Source organism: Elephantulus edwardii, unplaced genomic scaffold (genome assembly GCF_000299155.1).
Source record: "Elephantulus edwardii isolate Elephantulus edwardi_28Jun2011 unplaced genomic scaffold, EleEdw1.0 scaffold00033, whole genome shotgun sequence".
NCBI lineage: Eukaryota > Metazoa > Chordata > Mammalia > Macroscelidea > Macroscelididae > Elephantulus > Elephantulus edwardii.
This window is the reverse complement of record NW_006399783.1, coordinates 12,998,438-13,017,982: the sequence shown is the minus strand read 5'-3', so window position 1 is coordinate 13,017,982 and position 19,545 is coordinate 12,998,438. Positions and strand designations below refer to the sequence as shown.

Here is a 19,545-nt window from a genome sequence, read left to right as displayed (position 1 = left end):
GTCTGAGCTTGAACAGCCGGGGTGAATGTGCCCTGATGTCACAGGAACTGAAGAGAAAGACCTAGAGCACCAGCCCGAGAGGTAAGACAGTGCAGGTTAGGGTAAGGGCACCACCAGTGGGGCCAAGTAGCAGGCACCCCCTTGTAGGGAGTAGCCATCCAGGAGTCCCATTGCAGAGAGACACCCCACCATGGGCCAGCTCTATAACTGCAAGGATAAGAGGGGAAACTGAATGGAGAGCTTTTTGTGAAGAACAAAAATTAAATGAGTAAGGGAAATATCCCTGGGAATGAATCTCCAGAACCACGAGATTCTGTGGCCATGGAGGGATCACTCAATGTCCAGCCTGTGGCTTCCTCCACTCCAGCAGGCTGGATTCTCCTCAAGGTCCCCTCTGGGATGGTAAATTCTCAGGAAATAGTAACTGTGAGCACGGATCTAAAGCCCTGCTGAGCACCCAAGACCACGGCTCAGCCTTACTGATGCCGTCTTCTCCCCTCCCATCCCTGCTCCCCCCACCCCCAGTCTTATCTCTCAATCAGAGTTTCTTTCAAAGCGGCCTGGGAATCCTAAACAGATGTTCTTTGAAGTGCTGCCTGTCAATGTAAATGAGCACCGGGATGGTGAGAAATACTGTCTTGTTACTATAAGAGGAAGTTTGCTGCAGAACCAAACTATATGTTAGGATGACATGCAGCCAAGGAACCAGTGGAGTTTACATATTTGTTTAATCTTGATTATATGATCCGACTTCCTTCAGAGAATGAGGGATAAACACTCTGGGGTTTTCGCCCCCTCTGAGGCCAAGGCCCTGACATGAGATTAAGAAAACCAAGAGTGAAAAAGTCTCTAACGGGATGTGTTATTTACACAAGTTGAAGGTGCTTAAAAAGAAAAGGGAAAAAAAAGAACAATGAGCCATCTCCACATTGCATACAAGCATCTGCTTTTGGGGAAAGGGGCTCCTACAGGACACAGAAAGGGATGGAGATGGGCCGCAGGGACGCGGTAGAACCTTCTGGTTCTGAGACTCATCAGGAGAAAACAGCAACACTCAGATTTAAATTGCTGCCATAAATACTGTAGCCACATCACAGAAAGTTTGGAAAAGAGGAGAGAAAGTACTCCTGTGTTGACGCTCCAGCTAACATGTTTCATTGTCTCTGCCCAGTTCTTATCCTCATGAGATGCAGATGTGCCCTGTTCTTTGGCGTACACTGTGCTGGCTGTTTTAGACTGCAGCTACTTCTATAAACAGACCTCTACCTACAGGACTATTGTCACATTCCAGCCAGCAAAGGCACGTCCTACAGCTGCAAGGGACAGCGCTGCGATGGAAGCTCAGCTCTCTCTGACTCCAAACAGTGTTTCTTCTCCTCTGCCCTGACTTTTTCCTGCAAGTAGAAGCTTCTAACTATATAGGACTCTGAACACACCTCCAAACATGCATCTTGTAATATCTTTTCTAATTCAACATTACATAGTAAGCATCTTCCCCAGGGATTCTGAGCCTACCTTATGCTTCCATTCTGCAGCTACAGAATACTCCAACCAAAATGGTTCTTGCCCTTCACCTCCCAGTGAGCATTTCAGCTGTTCCTCAAATAACGGAGTCTACCACCTATCTGTCAGTTTGTCATACTGTGGTGGTACGTGGGTTTGCTGTGTTGTTGGAAGCCATGACACAGGTGTCTCACATACCAGCAGGGTCAATGTGGTGTATTACTTTCAATTGAGTTTCAACATTAAGACTAGGAAGAAAGGCCTGGTGATCTATGTGAAAAAAATTAGCCCATGAAAACCTTATGGATCACATCAGAACATTGTGTGTCTCCTTTGCATATATCCTCAGGAAGGATCAATTGCTGGAGGAGAGCGTATTTGGTAAAGTAGAGGTCCTATAAGAACTAAGGGAACCCTCCATGAGATGCCTAAAGTACCCTGGGCATATTGTCAGGCAGGGTCAGTCCTTAGAAAAAAGACATCAAGCTGGGAAAGATAGAATAGAAGGTCAGTGAAAGAGGAAGACCCTCAACTAGATATACTGACATAGTAACTGTAGCAACAGGCTTGAGCTTGATGGAGATGCCATGACGGTACATGGTGGGGTGGGGTTCAGACCTGCTGTTCGTGGGATCTCGGTGAATCATAGTTAACTAGATGGCACCTAACAATAACAATGAGACGGACCGGACAAATGATGGATTCAAACGCGACGGCGGTCGTGAGGACAGTGGAGAACCTGCAGCGTTTCATTCTGTTGCACAGAAGGTGGCTGTGAGCTTGATGGAAGTCCCCCCTCTCTCGTACTCAGACACACTTGCTCCTGGTCATTGGCCAGATTAAAACAGTCACTGATGAGTGAGCTGTTGCCAGGATGGTCCCCGCTACACTAGTGACCAATCATGGAGGGATACTGCCTCTTTCCTCCCAGTACTGGTCAAGGATCAGGACAGGGTCCCCAAGACAGGTTCCTGAAATAGGAACCAAGAGGACACCTCTCCCATCAACCCGTTCTTATGCTCAAGATGAAGGATGCACAATCCAGCTCCAACCCTCATGGCAACCAGAGGCTGCCACAGGAGTGACTGCACGCTGATCAGCTGGCCTTACCTTCCCAGGAATTAGTCAAGGGAATGATGCCAGATTCAAACTCCGTGCAGAGACCTTCAGAATGGGTGATGAGTGGCTATGGGCGGTTAGCGGTACCCTGTTCTGGTTAAAATGTTGCCACAGCCCAACCTTAGACAGGTCATTCTAGAAGACATAGTGATATGAGAATGGCTCCCTGGGCAGCTCCAAGGTTCACTTGCAGCCCTGCTTTAGAACTCACTGCACACACTGTGGGGTCAAGCCTGCGCTTATCTAAGGGATGTAGACATTACCTCTCAAAGCTTTAGTTTCCTTACCGTAAATGGTGGGTGTTCTCAGACCCCAAGTCTCTGGCTAATGGAGATTTGGCACACATCGGATGGTCAACTAATGTCCATTCCTCTCCCTGTCCAGTTGCTGCTGAGACAGTTCTAACTCATGGTGACCCCATGTGTGCAGACTAAATCTGTGCTTCATAAAGTTTCCACTGTCTGTGATTTTTTGGAAGCAGATTGCCAGGCCTTTCTTCTGAGGTACTTCTAGGCAAATGGAAACCTTTGAACATTTGGTTAGCAGCTAAGTTCCTAACCATTGGCACCACCTAGGGACACCTCCTTTCTTATAAGGAACATCAAGTCCAGCCAATGGGTGAGTTCTTATCTCCATGTTTGTTTTTTCTTTTTTTAAATTTAAATTAGAAAAATGGCTTAAGAATACACTTGTAATAAAAAGGACTTGGGCTTAAGTTTTGGGTTTGCCTGATCTTAACATGCTTAACATCCCTGAGTTTCCCAACCAGAACTAGAAAGCCAGTATAAGTACCAATCTGCAAGGACGTTGTGAGAATTCAACTAGGTAACGTAATAAGACACACAGTGTGGGCACATGTTGTTATTGTCAGGTGCTGTGAACTACATCTCACAGTGACCCTATTACAAACAGCTCTGAACCTTGCCCTATCCTGCACCATCGTCACTGTCTAAAATACGGTCAAGCCCACCGCGGCAGGCATGGTGTCAACCTATCTTGTTGAGGATTTTCCACTCTTTCTCTTTCCATCTTTCCCAGCATGGCTTTTTCGAAGATTGGTCCCTCCTGATAACATCTTCAAAGTAAGTGAGACGAAGTTTTACCATCCTTGCCTCTAAGGAGCATCCTGGTTGCACTTCCTCCAAAACAGACTTTTTGTTCTTTTAGCAGTACATAGGTAGTCAATATTCTTCTCCAGCACCACAACTCATAGGCATAGATTCTTCATCTGTCATCTTTAGTCATTGTCCAACCTTCAGATGCAAAGGAAGTAATCAAAAAGATCATGGCTTGAATCAGGCACACCTTAGTCTTTAAATGGACATCACTGCTCCTCAATACAAGGACTTTGGAGAGATTCTTGAGAGCAGATTTCTTTAATGCAACATGCCTTTTGATTTCTTGACTGCTTGTTCCAAAGGTGCTGATTGTGGATCCAAGCAAGATGATATCATTAACCACATCAGTCTTCTCTCCGTCTGTCATGATGTCACGTATCGGCCCAGTGATAAGGAATTTTGTGCATGTTATTGTTGCTGAGTACTGTGGAGCTGGAACCAACTCACAGCTGGCTATCCAGTGGGTTTTTAGAGGTAGTAAATCACAGGGGAGATTACCCATCTTTCTCAGAGTACTTGGTGGTTTAGAACCATGTATCTTTGTGTTGCCAGTGCAATTCCTTACCACTAAGCCATCAGAGTTCCCTCTGTATGTACATAGGTGCTTATTCAAAACTTGTCTCTTACCTACTTATTTAGCTACTTAAAATTATGGAATTGACTCTTACTCATGGCAATTCCATCTGTGTGAGCAGAAATGTGCTCCATAGGATTTTCAGTGGCTGATTTTTTTTTTCAAGGAGCTAAGTGTACTCAAACCTTCAACTTTCCCATTAGCAGCAAGAGTGTTAACTGCCAGCACCACTCAGGAACTTGGTTCCTTAGACTAACCAAACTAAAAGCTCACTGCTGTTGAGTTGTCTTGTGGCTCATGGCAACCCTGCTTTGAGTTCCCCAGGCTGTAAATATTAACTGGAGGAGACAGCTTCATCTTATACCACAGAGCAGCTGGTGGGTTTGACCTGCCAACCTTTCGGCCAGCAGCCCAACTTTAACCTGCCATGGCACCAAGGCTCCTTCTGTTCCTTTGCCTAGAAAGGATTTATTCTTGGGTCAGAGACACCTGCCTGTGGCAGATAGGAAAACACATTCCTAAATGTTTCTCTCATGGAGGGCTTGTAACCTTAGCGAGGACTGGCCTCTTTTCAACCCTGGAATGGCTTCCCCGTGGTGTCCAAGGACACAGGCCTATTTTTAAGCCATCACAGCAGTGTCCCAAATGTGCACTGTGACACTCTCTGAATGATCCTTGCTCATCTCCCCAGCCCAGCCTTTCCTTTAATCTAAAAAGAGCCCAAGGAAATGGCATTTGCTGCCAGGAGGATGGCAGGAAGCAAGCGCCATGGCTTCTCTGGCTGCCGAGACGACGGCTCCTGTACGTTGGCATTCAGCAGATGGCATTCTTGCCGGGGTTTTCAGCAGATTTCTTGCCACCGAGAAAGGGAATTGTCAACCAGGAGGGGAGGATGGTCTAGGCCGCCCTCTTCTTTCTGCAGGAAGATCAATCTAGATTTTCCAAGCCCCTAAGACATTCTAGGCACATAACTTCGCTGATGGAGGTTAATTTTCAGAACCACGCCACAAGGGTAAACTTGACCCCCTCTGCTTTCCAGATGAGGACACCAACTCAGGGACAACAGAGCTGGGAAGTGGAGGGAAAAGAACAGGGCATAGGCTTTCCACCCACGTTGCATCCTTTCTCCAAGGCCAAGATCTTTTTCTGGGTAGTCGTGGCGGGACATGGACCATGTTAAACAGACACTGATGAAAGGAGAAAGTTTGCACAGGTCTCGAGCTCTCCAGAAATACGTTATTGCTGTTAGTTGTTGGCAAGTTGCCTCTGACTCACGGTGACTCCGTGAGCAACAGAATGGAGCATGCCTGGCCTTGCACCATCTCTGTCATCACTGAGGTGCTTCAGACCATGCTGCAGCTACCATGTATTCTGTGCACCTTACGACCCTGGGGCTCACCTTCCAGCACTATGTCCACCAGTAATTTGTCCCATGATTCGTAAGAATTTGATTGGCTAATATTTCAGATGCAGATTGCCAGGCCTTTTTTCCTAGCCCCTCTGTCTGGACATTCTGCTGAAGCCTTGTCACCAAGGGTGACTCTGTTGGTTTTTGAAATACTGAAGGCACAGCTCTCAGCACCACACAAGCATTATGATAATCTGATGAACGAGTCCCAGGGGCATACTTATCCCCGAACACACAAATTTTATATATGGTTTCAGGGGCTTCCTGGATGCACATAACACCCATGCTCAGACTGTGACTCCAAGTGAAAAATGCCTAATGGTTTAAGTGATGTTTGCTCAAGTTCAAATTCAGACCAATGGTGTGAGCAGTGGAAAGCAGCACGGTGTGTGTGTGTATCAGGGTGTATTTAGGGAGGGAAAGGCCGGGCTGGTATTTGGCAAGGCTTCCTACCACTCAGAGAAAGGCAAGGGTGTAAGTCTCATTTGGCAATGAGAGTTCTTTTCTCATTGGTGAGTTTGAAAGAAGGTAAGGAAAAACATAACCAACCCTCCTTAACCTCGTCTACATGGGCCAGTGACAAGCACCAGGAGACAGACGCTGGCTTAACAGGACTTTGTTCTGGGTTTCAGATGCCTGGTCGGCCAGCTCTGATGGAAAAGGGCCAGCTTTCACTGGAAACCGCCACTCTGTCCCCTCCCCTTGGCTTTGCAAACAAAACCCAGTCACCCCCATGCAGTTGGAAAGGCTTAGCACTCCTGTCAACAGCTGCGAGGTGACTGAGGCAGGCAAGACTGAGCGAGGGGGGCCGGAGGACATGCGATGTTGCTGAGGGAAGAAAATCCGCCCTTTCCAGGCCTTAGTGGTGGTGCTCTCAGCTCGAGTGGGCTCCCTGCACCGAGTTCCCAAGGGCTGAGGTCATCCCCACACCCCCTCCAAGTGTGTTTGGTTGGCTGGAGCTGGGATTCCCAAGCCGGCTCCAATCTCTCTCGGCCCCAGGTTGAAGGTCTCTCCCTGATAAAGGCTCACAGGAAACTCCAACTTCAGAGACACAGGTTCTCAGAGTTAGGGGAGGATGGGGTTGTGTGTCCTCATTCCTTCTTGAGTCCATCACTTCCTCCAGCATCTGACATTTACAAAGCATCTGAGCCATGTCAGGGCTGGCGCTGGGGGCAGAGGCCTGGGGGCAGGCGGGCCAGACCCCAGTGTAGACTGGGATTTTGTGGGAAGTCAGCACAGAGGGCTGGGGGGGAATGACTGAAGAGGGGTGGTTGGAATCATGATGGAGGGTGGGGGTGATGTTTCAGACAACAGAAGCAAGGCCTGGTGGTAAGAAAGGAGTTTGCACACGGGGGCCTGTGTGGAGGATGGAGCAGAGGGGAGGGGAGGTGGATAAGAATCGGGGCTGACCCAGGGGTCTTCAGGGAGCTCTTTAGCCATGTAAAGGAGGCCTGGGAAAGTCCTGGGGCCATTGAAGGGAAGGGACCTTGTGAATTTGCCTTTCTGAAGGAGAAGATTCAAGTCCTCCCTGGGTATTCCCACAGAACCTGCCCCTGTGCAGAGAACTGAGCTGTCACAATACCCTCGCACAGTCGTTTCTATTAGCTGCTGCTACTCAGCTCCAATTCCTAGCAGCCCCACACACAGTGAGAGGAAAGTGTCCGGGCCTGCACCTTCCCATGATGGGTCACGATCAGACCATGGTGATCTATAGGGTTTGCATTGTTATTGTTCAAACACAGACCGCCAGGCCCTTCTTCCTAGTCCGGGACCTCCACTAAAAACATGTTCAGCAGCACAGCCACCCAAACGCCTCCACATGGCACCCGTGGGAGCTGCACACGAGACGTGCTGACTGGGAGTTGAACCCCGCTGCTCAGGTCCAGGTTCTGAATGTCACTTCTAACGGCTGCCACGGTCCTGCCCATGGGTCCTGCCTCTCTGGGCGGCTGTCTGCTGATAAGCTGGTGGAGTCCACCGTTTCCCTCCTCTGCCCTGCACAAGGACCTCCTGCAGCCTGCTTGGTGCCAGAAGCCTGGCTGCTTGCTGAGCTGGTGGAGCACCTGCAGGACCTCTGCCCGACTTTGGGAAGAGCAGACTGTCCTGTCCTGCCTTTCAGCGTCAATGGCAGCACAGGGAAGGACGCATCCCTTGAGGAGCACTGTCCCTACTTCCCTACTCCTGGAGCCGAAGGTCCAGTTCTTTACCAACAACTGGGCAAAATAATTTCTGGCTTCTCTAAGGGAGGATAAGCTAGGGCTCCTACAAACCACTCATCTCCACACCCGACCAGCAGCTCACAGAAGAGGAAGCTGAGACCCAGGGAGAAGGAAGTACGGCCTTGAAGGGCAATGTCAGGCCCTGCCTGACCAGCACAGTGGCATCCTCTCCACATCCTCCTCACGGCTCCCCATGCAACTCAATTCAACTCAGTGCTGACAAATCAGAACCAACTCATAGCTGAAACCTCCACTGGAAACCTCCATTGAGTCTTGTGGCTGTAAATCCCTTGGGAAGAGATTGTTCATCCTTCCCCCAGGAGCGGCTGGTGGATTTGAACCACCACCGAGGCGCAGCCTTTGGTTTACAGGCCCCCACAGACTCTGCCACCAGAACTCATTTACTCACAAGCCCCCAAAGCCACCACCTTCTAGCAAAGAGGGTGGTTGTCATCCTGGCCTGGTCTCGGGAAGGAAGCTTGCCTGGAGGGGGAGGGTGGCGCGGGGAGCATCATCAATCAACTTGTTTTGAGCTGCTCAAAGGCCACAGTTTGGCGGAACTTGAGATGAACGAACAAAGCATCTAAAAAAGGAAAGCGGGTGACTGATTTGGGAGGGGAGGGAGCCCCAGTGCCAAGTGTCCTTGACGTCTTAAAATAATAGGGAGAGGGCATGATGGCAGGGTAGACCTCCCACAGGACGCTGGCCAAGAGCCAGGCCCTCCACCCACAAGATTGCATGGGGTCCTCCCCACAGCACTCGAGGTCTGTTACCAGACCCTGAGGAGCGAAGGCTCAGAGAAGTTGGGAGAGCTGCCCAAGGCCACACAGCCAGGAAGTAGTGGAGCTTGTGTTTGAACCCATGCCAGCCTAGTTCAAGAAGTCATGTCTGCAGGGAAGGAACTCAGCACAGTGCTCAGGCACACAGTAGGTCCTTTCCTTCCCCGCAGGCTTGCCTTGGAATCTCACCCCCAGGTTGCCTCCTCCACTCTGCTTCCTGCTCTGAGGGAGGCCTTCTGTTTTCTGTTCCCTCACCCAGCAGGCTGTGTTCTCTTCCTCCCAGGGCTGGGAGAGCCCCTGAATACAGGAGGATGGACTTCTGCAGCCTCACGTAGAGGAAAACAGTGAGTGTTTGGAAATGCAAACTCTGGAGCCATGCTTGAGAAGATCTCTGCTCATATCCCCTCAAGCCTGATGCCGGAGTCCACTGGCTCACTGAGGTCTCTACAACCTCGTGAGCACACCTTATAGATGAGGATATGGTGTAGGTAAGCAGCAGGCTTGGGAGTGGACTCACCTCTGAATGACAAGCCCTGAAAGCTCTTGACCATCATATGCAGTTACTTCCCTAAGTCACCCAGCACCACTCGGACAATCTATTGCAGGGACTTAGCAGGGTGGTGGGTCTACCGCCCTGCCCCTTTCCATCAATTTAGGAAATGCAGAGTTGTGCTTTTAAGAAGGGTGGAAGAAAGTAAAGAGACCTTATGGAGTCCCTACCTGTGTCCTATAAGGGAAGTGACATCCTTATTGCATCGTAAACATGAAGACACAAGGCTCAAGAGAACTGGCTCGTTTAGGGCCACACAGCTTTAGGTCTGTGTCCACTGAGATTCAGAATGAGGACTGTCTCTCATGTCAGAGGGGAGTCCAGCCAAAGACTCTGTCTATAATCATGACACGACCTTGTGTGCGGTCTCAGTGTCCCAATCCGTCAAATGGGCAGAGGGCTGCTCTGCTTGCTAGCGTCTCCTGGTCCTGGGGAATAACTCCTGAGGCTGGCAGTATGCTGCATGGTCATGACATGTCACGCCTCAGAGACGGGGAATTAAATTCCACAGTCCCATTTCCTGCTCAGTCAGTCAGTCGTCTCTTCTGAGGAGCGAGGATCCCCTCCTACAGAGTGGAAAGTTACCAAGCAGCTCCGGCCCCGGGACGCCAGGTTTGTTGTGTGCCCACCCACCTCATAAATCCATCAGCCTCAGAAAAAAGGGAAGAAAACACGTGCCCAGGGGATAAAAATGTGACATAAACAGTGTGTAATATTGAGGATATAAACAACATACACGTTTTAATAACTGTGGGCATTATGCCAAAATGACAATGCTTTCCAGACACCCCCAGCCCTGCTTCACCCACTCTAAAGGATGAGGCCACCATGGGCCACCCTTCACCAAATGGCTTACATATTAAAGACCTTTTCCCTGCTGCCCAGAAGTGAGGCAAAGAAGGCAGGTCTGAAATGTCCTGAGTTTCAGTAATAAGAAAGGAAGAGAGGCAGGAGGGTGGGCTGGGACCGGCCTTGAAGAATAATCGTCCTATTGTCACCCAAGAAACACTGGGTCTGAGAGGTCTGTGGGATGTGGGTGAGGGGACTCTGGGCTCCAGTCTAGGCTGGGAGGTGAGTCCATCTTTTGTGCCTCAGTGTCCTTACCTGTAAAGTGGGACCAAGCACCTCCCAGCACGCAGAGCTGGCACACACACTAAGGATACAGAGAAAGACTGTGAATGGGCCCTGCCATGCTGCCATGCTGGCTGGCACTCCCATCAAGCCCCAGGGTCAAAAGGCACCTTAAAGGACAATTCACCCAGGCTCTGTCAGACATGCCAGCTGACTGTAATATTCATGGCAGCCCCAGCTGTTAAATAGCAGTGCCACTCCCATGACAGGGGACTCGCCTTTGTTTTACTTCCTAACAGCTTCTACCATTCAGAATTTCTTCCTTTGACTGTGCTGAAATTTGCATCCATGTGACATTCAAACACTGAAGCTTCTGAGTTTGGCTCAGAGTACCCTTCCCTGAGTCAGCTTCCCCAGCCTCAGCCAACATCCCCGAGAGCTGCGCAGACTCCAGGGGTCCCCAGGATTCTCTTCCCTGGAGATGATATGACCTTCAGATCCCCACCCTGTGATGTGCAGAAAGTCGTCAGGAGTCTTTGGTCCCCTAACCTACACTGGGGTGGAGATCCATACATTAGATCTTAGGGGACATCAGCTGAGGTCCCCAGAATGTATGTAGAACACCCCACTCTGTGGTCGAATGAGGAGAAAAACCAATTAACTAGATGAGAAAAACAATAAAAAGCCAAGATTTTGAAATGCTTACAGATTTCTGCTAAAGGGGATGGTTACCTCGGGTGTGTAATGGGCCTGAATTGTGTCCCCTGAAGAGTTACAATGAAGTTCTCCTCTTGGCATGCATGAAGGAGACCATATAGGGAAACAGGGTCTTTGCAGATGTCATTAAGTTAGGATGAGATCATAGTGGATTAGGGTGGGCCATAAATCCAATGACCAAAGGGACGGGGACACACACACACACACACACACACACATACACACACGGGGAGAAGTGGGGGAAGAGAGGGAGAGAGAGGGAGAGGAAGGGAGAGGGAGAGAGAAACGGGTGCACAGACATGCAGAGACTGGAGTGATGTGTCTACAAGCCTAGGAATTGCCAACAGTTGCCGGCAACTATCAGAAGCCAAGAAAACAGCACAGAACAGTTTCTCCCTTAGACCATCCATAAGGCACCAACTCTGCTGACCCCAGAATTCAAGACTTCTGGTCTCCAGAACTGTGCGAAAATAAGTTTCTGTTGTTTTAAGTCACTGAGTTTATGGTTATTTGTGATGACAGCCCTAGGAAACGAACACAGTCCTCTACCCAATCCCAACACTTCTCACAGACATTCCTTCCTTCTTGGTGACAAAGTGATGGTAACAGTGGGCTCAAGAGCACAGCAGCGATTTTGGAGGATGGCACACTGACCTTCCAGGGGTCAGTTTGTTTTACATAGGGTCACTGTAAGTCAGAGCAGACTTGCTGGCCCCTAACATCAATGATGACTGGTGTCATGCCAGCTTGTCTGAGCTGTGTGTCTTTGGAAAGGTGACTTTCCCTCTCTGTGCCTCAGTTTGCATGAATGCCAAATGGGGCTAATGCTAGTATTTACATCACAGGGCTTCACCTCAGGGTCAAACATGTTTGCCTGCCAAAAGCAGTGCCTGGCACTGGTATAAGCTGGCACTGGTACAGTGCTGTGTGGTACAAGCTAATGGTGTGATTATTCCTCTGTGTCTGCCTTTCTCGGGAGCCCTGAAGCAGCTGGGCTGGGGGCTCATCTGTTCAGTGAAGACATAATCATAACAGGTGCCATGTGACAGCACTTGCTATCTGTCAGACCCTTCGCATGCCTGAGAGGGAACATCATTTGCTTTCTGCAGACCAGGAAACCTAGGCTTAGAGAGGTGAAGTGGATTATTCAGTTGATACGAGGCAGGGCCAAGATGAAGGACTGGCTCGCAGACAAAGACAACACAGGACAGGAGATGGATGCTCCTAGGTCCTGCCCCAAAGATAGACTTGGTCCTGACTGACAAAGGAGTCTCACCACCACCCTGTGCCTTTGCTGAGTGATGGGGCTGGAGGCTGCAGGTGATCTGGGTGGGCAGGACAGAGGGCTCAGGGAAGAGGGTTCTGGGGGCCCTGGGGCATCTGCAGTTTGGAGAGGGGGCTGGCGGCTCACCACCCCTGAATTTTAGAAGGCAGACAAATCAGGAGCCTGGGCTACTACAAGCATTGGGGGTGGGGAGCACTCAGAGCTGCTGGAGATCACCCTTCCTTTCCAGCACAGGATTCCTGGAGGCCACCCCCACCCTGTTGAGTCTACAGGCCGGCCGGGGTGGGGTGGGGTGGACCTTTCCCGTGGGCAGCTTCGTGTTGGCTGCTGAGGACAGAAACCATTCATCTTTGCAGGGTAAAGAAACTGCATCTGCGGGAGGGGCCACTTGACACCAGTGAGCCCCACCCGGGCGTCCCGTCCGCAGTGAGGACACCACAGCAAGCTGAGAGAAGGGGAGCAGCTCTTTGGGTGAAGGAGGGGAAGGGGTTTGGGCCCAAATTCCCAGCTCTGCTCTTTCCTGGCCACCTGGTTTAGGGCAGGTCACTGGTTTACCCCTTTTGGCCTCCGTTGTCTTCTCTGTAAATTAGGGACACTTCTGGGAGAAATGTTCCAGGATTGAAATGCGCGATGGAATGGATAAAGGGTGTGGTGCGGCGACAAGCAAGCTGCAGTCCTAAGCTTGGAAACCCTTGGTGAGAGCATCCTCCCGTTCCCTCCCGGAGCTCAGTTCTAACCACACTCGCTGCCTGGCCTTCTGGGCTGCTATTTTAAGGCCTCAGGCAGCACCACGAAGTACAGAAAGCCTTTTGGTCCAAAAGAGGGGTAGAGCGAAAAGATGAAACAGGCGGTTGTTCTGAACTGTCCTGGCCGCCAGGTCCAGAGAAAATGCTTTGCTCCTGCTGGCAAAACCACTGTACATTACCGCTGTGGGGAGAAGGCAGCAGAGAAATCCAAGCCTCCAGCCTCCAGTTTGGCTACCAGAACCCTCACTTGGTTTCCGCCCAGCAGCTGCCCCTGCATGCTACTCTCGCTTGAATTGGGACCCCCAGGATACCTGCTGGGACACAGACCTCTGCTCTGAACACTTCCCTTCCCATCTCCTACCTAGTTTTCTGGCCTCAGCTAGTGAGCACCTCTTCCAGGAAGCCTTCCTAGCTCCTCCTGTGAGAGTTAGTGCTCCCCACTTAATGTAACTCCATGTTCTTCATTGGCCTTTCCCACCAGACCTTGAGGCCCTTCGCCCAGGCTGTGTCCCCAGGCTCAGCCCCAAGCCCAGCCTGGAGGTTTGAACAAGTAGAAACTACAACAAACAGCCAGTTGAGTAGATTCTCAGGGAACTCTGGAGTAGTACCATCTATGTAAATGAAAGGGCATCTATCTCCCCACCTAGGCTCTTGGAGGCTTGTGGCCACCTGCGACAGGACCTCTCAAGGCCGAGGGTGAAATGCACCTGCTGGGAAACCCCAGGAATTGTGCTAAACAGCCTGCTGCTGTCTTTCCCTTCATTTTACTACTGCCAGCTGTGTGCGGGCTGCCCCCTCCTCCTCTCTTTATACCAGTGCAGAAACGGAACCAGAGAGACAAGCGCTAGCCCCAGGCCACAGCATGGGCAAACGGCAAAGCTAAGGTTTGAACCCAGGCAGCCTGACTCAAAGTCTGTGTGCTGGACCCCGACCCAGACCTCCCAGTGCTGCAGAGCAGAGGCCTTCCAACTCACAATTGCTTTGGCTGTAACCCATGGAAAGGAATACATTTTACATTGACACACACACAGACAACTGAACCAAAGTTTGCCAAGCAAAAATACTCTCTACATGACTGCATCCCAGTATTTTCTTATTATTTTATTCTATTCTATGTCATTTAATGAAAAACAAAACAAAAACATCAACCAATTATGAGCCACTAGAAATTACTTGACCTGGTGGCTGGCTTGTCTGGGCCCTGGGCGTTGACCCCTCTTCCTCTGAGGCAGAGGATAAGGGTACCCTGTTTCCCCCAATGACTTAGTCATGGGTCTCTTTTGAATTAAGCCTATTGCACTCTCCCACCAGGTAGACAGCTGCAGGAGGGCAGCTTCATCTCCTTCACAGCTACATTCCCCAGTTCCTGGTACAAAAGGTACCCCAGAGTTATCAGGTAAGTGAAGTCAGGCAGAAAAATCAAGAAAATGTACTTAAATGGAAATCAGGGTGACCATAGGGTGACTAAGCCAAAGAATATTCTGAAAGCAGAAGGAACAGACATTCCACTGGATTTCCTTTCATATTTCACCTCCTCCAGGAAGCCTTCCTGGACTCCTACCGTCTCTGAGATCCCTCTTCTTTTGCTAAGGGGGCAGAGGAGAAAATGGAGCAGAGGCAGGTACCAAAGAGCATAAAGATGAAGGCTCCAAGCTCTCCATGGGAAACCTCTCCATTCTAGACAAACCCTCTTCCCTCTTTCCCACTTCTACTGATGGATAAGACCACATTGCTCCCATGTCCCCAGCCTGGACATGGCACAGCATCTTTGCAGTCTGTTTTCAGTAAGTGTGGACTAGTCAGGCCTCTGAAACCTTGCTGACAGCCTGGAAGGGTTTTGGAGCTGTGAGAGGTATTGTTATTTGGAGAGGCCTGGTTCAGACCTTTTGCTCAATGCCAATGCCATAAAGGTCATTCTTTTAAGGTCTGGTAGAGGAAAGACAGATGGGGCAAGATAAGGCAAAGTAGCACAAATAACTTTCAATTGTTGCTGTATGAATTATGGATGCCACTGGCCGGCCACCTCCTCCTCCCCATCCCAGAATCAAGCAAGTCCAGAAGGCAGGAAATGGGAGCTTCACCCATTACCCAAAGCGGACTAGATCTGACCCACTGAGGCGCAGCATCCACACAGGTCAGAGAAAGAAAGGGTAGGTTGTTTGTCCGAGGGAGGGATGGGTGTATCCCATCTTGAACTCAGTCTTTAGAAGACACTTCCCCTCCTTACTCTGTGCCTCAGTTTGTTCTCCTGTAAAAGGAGGGCAAAGTTATGAAGATTTAAAGATGGCATGGGCAACACCCATGACCCAGAGCTGGCACAGAGCAGGAGCGATACAGTCTCTTTATGGCAAAACTCCAGGCTGCCAGACTGTTGACTTGGCCAAGTATGGACTGACTTAATGATTAAACTCAACTTGCAGTTTGAATTTGGTCTCTTCACCAACCAGAAAGACCAGTGTGAGTCCTAGAGGCGTGGAGGGAAAAGGCTGGAAAATGCTGGCGGGAAAAAAGGAGTCCCTCCCTCCATGTCCCAAGACCTGGAATGTTCTCCCCTTACCTACTCCCACCTGTTCACATGATTTTTGTTTGTTTTTTTATAAATCCTGGCTGAAAGCTAATGAAGTTGAAAGAAAGGGGATACCTGATAATAGAATTCAGACAGTCCTGAGTCTTCTAAGGCTATAGCTCTATTACTGCCTTACTGAGAATCTGGGCAAGTGTCTTGACCTCTCTGTACCTCCGTCTCATTTGTGAAGTGGAGAAGGTGGCCCTACCTTCAAAGGCCTGAGTGGTAACTGAAAAAATAGGTGAAAAGCATGCAGAAGGAACTTAGCAAACGCAAGCTCTCACACTGACCTCTGCACACTTCGGTTCATAAGGCATTTGTTTGAGTTTGCTGATATATTTTGCAAGCACTTCCCTACAATTGAATGTAAAGGACCTTCTCTTTGGCATTTCCTTATTGTACACAATAACATACCAATGTGCACAGCAGGCACACAGTAAATGTTATCTCAATTACAGATTGGGAGGCCACTGGATGTCAGAGAAAAAAAAAATTCAGGACTTTGGAGCTAAATAAACCTGCATTTTAATCCTGGTTCTGCCAAGTGAATAAGTGCTAGGAGCTGGGACAAGTTACTCGATTGGTCTGAGCCTCAGTTTCTTCATCTGTAAAATGTGGATGATGGCTTACCTTGCAGGGCTATTGAAAGACTGGAATTAATGAAATATCCATTAACTAGACAGGGAGCTCCAGTGGCCTAGTGGTAAGGAGCTGCACTGCAATCTCAGACACGCGGTTCGAATCCCCCAACTGTTCTGCAGGAGAAGGAAGGACAATCTCCTCCCTTGTGTTTTACTGTCTCTGTATACCCACTGCAGAGTCAGCTCTGCTTCAAAGGCAAACAACAGTTAACTAGCTCATTAACTAGCTCTGATGGTATGGTCTAGAGCGTTGCGTAGCTAACCAACAGGTTGCATCTCTGGTGGTTCTAATTCACCAGTGGCTCCTAGGGTGAAAGCTGAGCAGTCGGCTATTATTAGGGTTTACTCGATTTGGGGTCACTGTGAGATGGCAGCGAGTACGGTATGTGTTGTGAGCTAGGCACTGCTGAACAGAGAACCGATGACAAAGCAGGCAGAACCCCACCTGGGGGAGACAGACAGGACACATGACAGGATGTCATGTGGTGGTACTTGCTAAAGAGAAACTCTCAAAAGGGGTGAGGCATGCTAGGGGCAGGGGTGATGGCAAGACCTGCATTGGAGCACAACACTGTAAGGAGTGGGAGGGAACTATGTGAAAATCTGGGGGAAAAATATTCCAGGCAGAGGGACCAGCAAGTGCAGGGGCCTTAAGGAGACACATGCTTGGCGTGTAAACGCAGCCACATATGCAGGAAGCCTGGCACGGAATCCAGGTGCTCGGCAAATGCCAGCTCTCTATTTCAAGTCCCGCAGAACAAACCCCACGCATGTGTCCTTTTCCTGAGGTTGAAAGCACAAGGATTTTTATACAGGGCAAGATTGAGCCAAGCATTCTTTCAGCTTCAGATGCAGGCAACAGTTGAGCTCCACCACCAGTTCTGAGTCCTTGCCAGGCACCAGGCCCTGTGCTGGGCAATCAGGAATAGGAGGGTGATCAAGACAGGGCTCTGTTGTCAGTGAATTCCAAGGTGAGTCATGAAGTAACAGTAGGGAATGTGGCCTGATGGACAAGCAGAGACGTAGAAGTTACCCAGGGGACAGAGTAGAGGGTAGACTAGATTGTGTGAGTGGTCAAGGAAGGCTTCAGGGAGGAGGTGACAACAGAGCTGAACTGTAAGACATAAATTAGACAGGGGAAGATTTTCCAGATGAGGAAATAACAGGCGTAAAGTACAGAAGTGTGCACAACAACACAGTGTGTGGGAGAAGACGATCACAGGCAGGTCAGAGAAGAATTAATAGTCCTTCACTCTTCACATTCTTGTCCCCTATGACCTGATGGGGCTCAGGAATTCCAGTCTGTCTCCTTCAAATTTTAACTTCCCATACTTGGCTATTGCAGTATGCAACTGATGGTGTTAATCCCAGGTTCCCAGCCCACAGTGAGGGTTGGGTGGGACAGAGACTGAAAAAAACCTTCTACATTTAGCCCACCTGGCATATGCCTGTCTCTTCATCTACCCAAGACTGATCCCCAGGTAGCAGATTTTTTTTCTTTTTTTAACCAGAACAGCAGAAACATGTTTTAATTAAGAAATCCTCCAAAGGAGTCCATTCTTTGGCCCAGTGCCTTTGTGGCTGGGAGAATGCCTATGGCCATATTTTCATACTTGCCAGTTTCCCTGAACACTTTCAGGGTGTATGGGACCTTCCCCATGCAAGCCTTGAGCAGACCTGGGTTCAGATCCTATGTCTGCCACTGGCTAGTTGCAGTCCCTCTACTAGTAACATATCCTTTCTTAGAATTCAGAGGTTTAGGTGTAGGGGCCTTAAACACTGTCCAGAGGTTCAAACAGAAAGTTAACCTTTTTCTGTAACTGGTCTTCAGATCCAGGATTCAGCACCTGTCTACTTCAGTGCTCATTAGGGTATGTAAGAGGTGTTTGTTGTTTTGGGTCGTCCCCCCCCCACCCCATAGCTGCATATATAACTGCTAGAAGGGAGGACTATGTGGGAGTGTTAGCGCAGAGAGAGTGAGTGAGTGATGTGTCTCTCCTCTCCAATCCTACCTCTCTCATTACAGAGATGGTATGTCCTTCTCCTTCTAAGACCGCATGTTAAAGTTGCCTCATAGCTGACTTGCTTCCCCAGTGAGCTGGGCTTTTGAACACAGACACTTTTCACCTTCTATCCGAAGGATGCTACAGATGCCCAGCCCTAAGCCAAAATACTTAGCCTCAAGACTGGGGGAAGGGGAGGAAAGCGAGATGCCGGAGGAGGTTAACAGACACATACATACAAGGGTGCCAGTGTAGTCTCCCTACTAGTATGACCTTGGGTGAATCCTTTCCCTTCTCTAAACCCACGTTTTCATTTGTGAAATGGAGATAACCGCTTATCACGTTAGGGTACGCAAAGTACCCAGCACAGACAGGGATGATCAGTTTCAGAATTACCTGGTATTTTCTATAAAGATCTCTTGCCTCCCCACTCCCACTCCACTCCCCTTCTCTGCATTTCATCACTCCACCCCGGAAATTCCGAGGGGCACTGTGCCTTGAAGCAGCGACTCAGAGGGCCTGGAGAACCCCTAGTTGAGTGGACACCAGAGGGGGGCGCAGCCGGGTGCTCATAGAAACACCGCCAAGCAAGGGAGCATGTGCCATAGGGGTGCCAGGCAGCTGGAAACTAAGGTCCCCTGTGAGCACCTCAGACTCTCAGCTGCTGTAGTTGGGCGATTCCGGCCGTCGGAAGTCAGAGCCAATCAAGCTACAGTCACCCCCGTCACCCCACCCCCCAAGCGCCCCGGACTCCCACCTCAGCGCCCTCCGGCTGGAACAAAGGCAAAGGGGTGCGTGGCATTGCCAGGCGACCCATTAATGCATCTGGCCAAAGCTAGGACAGTGAGGACGAGGGGTCCCCAAGGTAACCAGGACGCGGTATCCGCCCTCGCAGAGAGCAAAAGCCCAGGAATAGAGCGCGCAGAGCCAGGTTCCAAGAGACACGGGAGACTCCAACCCCCTGCGCTCACAGAGCTTCAAGGAGGGGCGGGCTCTCTCAGAGTCGCCAGCAGGCTCCCTGGGGAAGGGGAGAACCCCTGCATCCGTCCGCCTCTTGAGAAGGGGTCCCCAGCATACCTGGAAGGGTCCTGTGCACCGTGTTGCCCATCGCTGCGTCCCGGGCGCGGCGTTGGCGGCAGCGCACGCACGGGGGCTAATTGTGCGGCGCACCTCGGGCTGGGGCTGGGGTCGGGCTCCCCGGCATCGCGGCTGCACCGGCGGCGAGCCGGCGGGCGGCAGCTGGGGC

General features: G+C 50.2%; 1 protein-coding gene across 1 annotated transcript in view; it reads right to left on the bottom strand.

Moving 5' to 3' along the window:
• The window catches only part of NEURL1B (neuralized E3 ubiquitin protein ligase 1B), a 74,577-nt gene that overhangs the window by 24,911 nt on the left and 30,121 nt on the right, over positions 1 to 19,545 (bottom strand). Inside the window, exons 2-3 of the mRNA XM_006884426.1 lie at positions 19,377 to 19,538; positions 14,651 to 14,675 (exon numbers count right to left, since the gene is read on the bottom strand). Of these exons, the coding sequence (XP_006884488.1) occupies positions 14,651 to 14,675; positions 19,377 to 19,538 (187 nt within the window). The remainder of the gene's footprint in view (positions 1 to 14,650; positions 14,676 to 19,376; positions 19,539 to 19,545) is intronic.